Below are 6,000 nucleotides of genomic sequence, written 5' to 3'. Positions count from 1 at the left end.
GGAAAAAACGTTATGTCCCTGTGGGGTTCCATTATAATCTTAAAATGTATTTCACATTAATGCAAGATGCTTCTAAAGATCATTTGACCCAAAAGACAAAATAATAATTATTTCTATATAAAAAATAACAATTACACTTGTGGAACGTCACACCAGCATTATACGTAGGAAACATTCAACAAAATGATAAGACCTGAATGTTTGTCCCGTACACAACACATTGGTACAAAAACTAAAAATACTGGATGGTACAATGAAGTATAAAGTACCAGTTGTAGCACCTTGAACACTATGGATGGAAAACATCGGCTACTTGTGCTAGAATCGCTTTCCTATCAGATCAAACTCACAAGATCTCTAAGCACATTTTCTTTCCCTGTTATAACCTTTATCAAATGGGAGGAGGGTGTAGGTTCAGTAATCACTCGTGTCGCAAAGTCTGATTTTGGTCAAAATTTGTTAAAATCTACTGGATGTATATTTTTATTTTAGGCCATTTTTGAAAATCATTATATATATATATATATATATATATATATATATATATATATATATATATATATATATATGCCCCCACCCACCCACCCACCCCATTCAAGACATATTTGTTTGGAAATGAACTTTCTGAAGACCAAATCTTCTTTTTGACAACAAAAGAGAAAGAAAATAAATCAAAGAAAAGCACATTTCTTTTCTTTTTTTTTAAAACCATACACTGACAACACTGATATTTTTAGGATCATGGTAGAATTTTCTGACTGTTACCATGTTTTAAGTATGTTTGGCTTGTCATCATCTAATATTACACTCTTACACTATATTTCTTGGCTGCTTGAGAACTGTTTGATGAGTGCTGCATTTTTCACCATTAGCTTAAAGTTTGCATCATCGGCTTCTCCTTAATTGCAGATTAATTTACCTGACATTTTAGCTGCACTCTTTTCCGGAAGATAACTGTGTCTTTTCATTGTGCTGGGGGGGGTCAGTTGCTTCATTATTTTACAGATGTTTGACCCCGCCTACTGTTGTTGGTGTATATGACATGTAAAAGTCTACACCCTGAATATAAGACAAACCCTTTTGTTCCCCCAGATGTACTTCCAGGAAGAAAAATAATCTTGTGTTTGGAACAATATGAAAATAATAATCCAGATTTTTTTCCCCATATCTCAGGCATTCGTGCTGGTATGGCCCATTAAAGAGGTGCTGTGTATGTGCAAGCACCAAACAATTGGTTTTGTAGAGTTTATTGGACTCTGCAGTGAGCGCATATCGTCCCAGTTCGAATAGTCTTGAATCACTTCGTTCTTAATATTAAATCAGGTCTTTTATAGTTTTATATAAGGTTGAACAACTCAGTGTTTGTTTATACCATGATAGAGTTGATTTAACACTATTTGGTGTATGACCATCATACTGCATGTACTCGCTGCAGAGTCAATTTAACTTTGTAAAATCTACTGTGTACACACCTCTACTTGTTTGGGGGGGAGGTGGATCCTGTCTCCTATTAAATTCCATAAATTGAGGCATTTTTTTTCTCTTGAGAACTCTAAGTTTATAAAACCAGGACAATACATTAATACTTGACCTGATGGGCCAGCAACATGTTTTTTGAGCCTTGAATTAAAAAAGTACTAACATTTTACTGGTCCAAGATTCTCTTATTCACATGTTTGCATTGTATTTCTACAACTGCTTTTCATTTTTCTCTCTGCTTCACAGCATCATTGCATGTCTGTCCTTGGAGCTATCCTCAATGATGCTCGGGTTCGAGGACAGCAAGTGTTGTGTGCGGGGGGAGTGATATAAATCCTAATGAGGCATCCTCTGGTTTCAGACTGTGTGTATTAAACAAAATTAATTGAATTATTTTTACGTTGTACATTATTCGAGGGTTTGAGACAAAGTGTATGTGGTTGATGTGACAGATGGTCAACAAGCGCTTGGGACTAAGGGGGTGCACCTCTGTTACCTCTGCTATAAACTCTACATTTGGATTGGGGTGACATCATGAATGTGCTCCGCGACTCACCGTTGATTAATATCTACTGCTCTGCTTCTTCAACAAAACAGCATAAATGTCCGACACATGAGGTGTTAAACTGTCCTCAGTCCATCTGGTTGACACACCGAGTCTGTTCTTGAATGGCGCCGTCACCGTGGATGCGATGTCCTCCAAACTTAACTCCGCCCCTTCCTCACTACCAAAGCACCGATTAAATGTGATATTTAAATGTGTGTATAGTGTTAACTACTCTATGAAGATGATCAGGTCCAAAATGATAAAGGGGCGTGGTCCAGAACAGTTTCCAAAAAGTATCTTGGTTTGAACATGTTTGTTCACCTCCTCCTTTCTGTTTCAGACCTCTCGTGTGTGTGTTTTCCTATGTGTGTACATGCTGATGTGCCTGCATAGTCGGGATCGTATTTTCAACATGATCTTTGAAGGATTAGATCTATACAGTAAGTAATCAAAATAAAGATAATTCTATTTTCTCAAATGTCTACATTACGGCCATGCTGGAATCAGAAAAATAGATTATTAAACAGGGAATTTTTGGATATTTTAGTTTGTAGATGGTCTAAGAACTTCATTAAAGAGGATATTTATATGTTAAAAATCAAGGAATCACATTGCGTGAGTCACATATCTAAAGAACCGTCGGTTATTTTTTTAACCACATATATATTTAGACTTCTGATTTCCTAAGAAGTGATGACAGTGTTTATGTTCATGTATTTTATTTTTTCCAGACATCACTATATACTGGTAGTCAGTCAGTCAGTCATGCAACATTTCAGTCGTGAGTTTACTTCAATTGTATTGACCCAATTGTCGCTAGTGACCCCAAGAAACCTGTTCATTTTTGGGTCCAAAGGGCAAAGTCTCTGGAAGCTACTTTGTAAAAGTTTGGGGGGCAAAATAACTTCTTTCCTAACTGTCTCATTACCAATATATTTGGTATGTGTGTTAGGTGTGGTGACCCCAAGAAAGTAAATGGTTTTTGGGTTAAAGATTCGAAGGGCAATAACTGAACTGTACTTTGTAAAAGCCTTCTGCATCAAAGCAGGACTTGTCAATGGTAAACTCATGAATGTTTGCTGGGGTGCCATGGGCTCCAGCAGACTATGCCCTTGCTATATGTTACATTTTTATAAGCACCACTGAGTACAATAATTTTAAAGTAATTTTAGAGTTTGTTAACATGCAAAAAACACGTATTGAATCCATGTACTTTCTAACAGTAATTTTAAGCTTGTATATCTTAGAAATTTGGATGCATGCATAAAGTAAGTCATGACTTCCTAAAATTCCTCCCTTCACTCATTCACTCTCCCACATTTATAGGACAAACATCACATGATTCGTTGAAAGTTTTGATGCATGCGATGCATCCAGAAAGTATTCATACCACTTCACTTTTTCCACATTTTATGTTACAGCCTTATTTACGCTAATGGTCCTTGTTCTCATTCTGTTTGATAAAGACAACGCTAAGAGTTGTTGCATCGGCTGACAGCGCATGATCTCAGTCTGTTTGACAAAGACAACGTTAAGAATAGCTGCATTGGCTAACAGTCCTTCTCATTCTGTTTGATACAGGCGACACCAAGAATAGTAGCGTCGGTTAACCTTGCCTGGTCTCAGTCTGACAAAGACAACGCCAAGAGTATTCGCGTCAGCTAACGGTGCCTGGTCTCAGTCTGTTTGACAAAGACAATGTCAAGAATAGTCGCACTGGCTAACGGTGCATGGTCTCAGTCTGACAAAGACAACGTCAAGAATAGTTGCATCAGCTAACGGTGCCTGGTCTCAGTCTGTTTGACAAAGGCAACGCCAAGAGTAGTTGCACTGGCTAACGGTGCATGGTCTCAGTCTGACAAAGACAACGCCAAGAATAGTTGCGTCAGCTAACGGTGCCTGGTCTCAGTCTGTTTGACAAAGACAGCGCCAAGAATAGTTGCGTCAGCTAATGGTGCCTGGTCTCAGTCTGTTTGACAAAGGCAACACCAAGAGTAGTCACATTGGCTAATGGTGCCTGGTCTCAGTCTGTTTGATAAAGACAATGCCAAGAGTAGTCGCGTTGGCTAACGGTGCATGGTCTCATACATAACAAAATGTGGAAAAAGCAAAGTGCTGTAAATACTTTCTGGATGCATTGGGCTGCTGGAATCAACTTTCTAGACCACCTACAAGTTGTATTAAGAGATCCCAAAATTAATAAATTTCGTAGGTATGATTTTTAACCTACATGACTGCTATTGACATTCTAGAAAATACAATCAAACTTTTGTGTGTTACTTAGTGTATGTAGATTCCAAAATTATATAGCTTTCCTTACCTAAAAAAATCCAATGAAAGTAATGTTTGACCATAGTGGACCTGACTGAAATGTACATGTGGAATTACACGTGTAGTTGTTGCTCAGGTTTGGCCTTTGAAGCAGTAAACGCCATATAGCTTGTGCTTTTTGTCAGGAAACCCATTAAACCTCACAGCAGCTTCTGTTGGACTGCAGCGCCGGCGCGGGTTAGAAATGGGATAACGGATGCTGGCGTCAGCTAACCATCCGGCATCGCACCGATCGTAGCCCAGCTGCTTCCAGGCAGCGTACATCTGGCCAACCTTGGCAATCTGAGCTCCATCTTTTTCACATGCTCTGACTGCTTCATTGTAGGTTAACTTGGACGGGTGGATCAGATAGTAGAAACGACCTGGGAAGAAAAAGAAGAACAGAAAAAAAATGTTCACTGGACAATGCCACATTTGCATGAGAATAAAACAAAGAAGGTTCAAGGGTGGGTACATTCAATATAACTGGAGCCAAATGCTTAAGGTGCGTTTACATATAACCAAGACACGTTACGAATGTCATTTTTCTGTCATTCGTGACACATTCCTGACATTCTTAATGTGACTTAACGCATCTGAATAGGTTTCTTAATAGTGCGTGTTGGTGTGTGATATTCTTGATATTCGTGGATCATGTTTTTGCCTGTCAAAAAAATCTTCCACGAATGTCACACACCACCCTCATTTCGTCTCACGTCGTGGAGGTCGCAACTGAGCGTGTTGATCCGTCTTGATGAGTAGTGATCCTTAAGAGAACGTGACAACGTTCGTAGTGGTTCCTGTGATGGTTCTTGGAGCCCAAATTGTCACGCGTTATTACGAAGTGACACGGAAACTGTCAAGTTTTGACACTACTTGTAACGCGGGGTCACATTTCACTACGCGCCACAACAAATCACTTTTCTGTCACGTGCACACAAACTCGGCTCCAAATGTCGTTCCACAGTTCCTGCTGAAGCTCCTCAGGATGGTCCTGCAGGTGTTCCACCTGCTGTTGTAACCGATGACCGGGAGAACGAGTCTGAACAACCAGAGGAGCAAGAGGAGACTCACGTGCAGCCAGACATCTCTGCACCTCCTCCAGTCTGGCAGAGGAAGAAGCGCGCGCACAATTAAACCCTGCTGCATCGCATTCAGTTTGATTGCTGACACCAAGTTGGCTAAAAGTCTAATTTCAGTGCTCGCTCGTCAGTGCGCTCCTGCAGGTGTTCCACCTGCTGCATGTGCCTGATGCCGCATGAAGCCACACATCTGGCTCTGTCCATCTCCTCCTCCTCCTCTCTGCGCCACTCCATGGCACAGAGCCCAACTACGCATGCAGTCACAAAGTTCTTCTGAAAAACTGGAGCGATCTGAATTCGGTTGGATGAATATGGGTGTGCGTGTGGAGACAATTCACCTCGTTCACAACGTGATAGAACTTAACGATGCATTGTTATGCGCAATAGCGCGCAACAACACGGAACACTATTCTTGACCGTGCGTAATGGTTCCTGATAATTCTCCAGCAACACATGCCCTTAATTGTAATGTGTGGTAACAGGTTGTAGCAGTTCCTGAGGACACCTGACGCCTCTGCCCCGAATCATCACATTCGTGATCAGCGGCCAAGAATGTAAACTTCGTGGTATTCGTGACTTGTC

The 6,000-nt window shown here is 40.4% G+C and overlaps 1 protein-coding gene across 1 annotated transcript in view; it reads right to left on the bottom strand.

Annotated features, from left to right (window-relative positions):
- Positions 1-1,089: 1,089 nt before the first annotated feature.
- The window catches only part of hapln1b (hyaluronan and proteoglycan link protein 1b), a 144,342-nt gene continuing 139,431 nt past the window's right edge, over positions 1,090-6,000 (bottom strand). The window contains exon 6 of the mRNA XM_034192372.1: positions 1,090-4,719. Within this exon, the coding sequence (XP_034048263.1) occupies positions 4,430-4,719 (290 nt within the window). The 3' untranslated portion in view covers positions 1,090-4,429. The remainder of the gene's footprint in view (positions 4,720-6,000) is intronic.

This window comes from Thalassophryne amazonica, chromosome 17 (assembly GCF_902500255.1).
Source record: "Thalassophryne amazonica chromosome 17, fThaAma1.1, whole genome shotgun sequence".
In the NCBI taxonomy this organism is placed as follows: domain Eukaryota; kingdom Metazoa; phylum Chordata; class Actinopteri; order Batrachoidiformes; family Batrachoididae; genus Thalassophryne; species Thalassophryne amazonica.
This window is presented reverse-complemented; position numbering and strand designations above follow the sequence as displayed.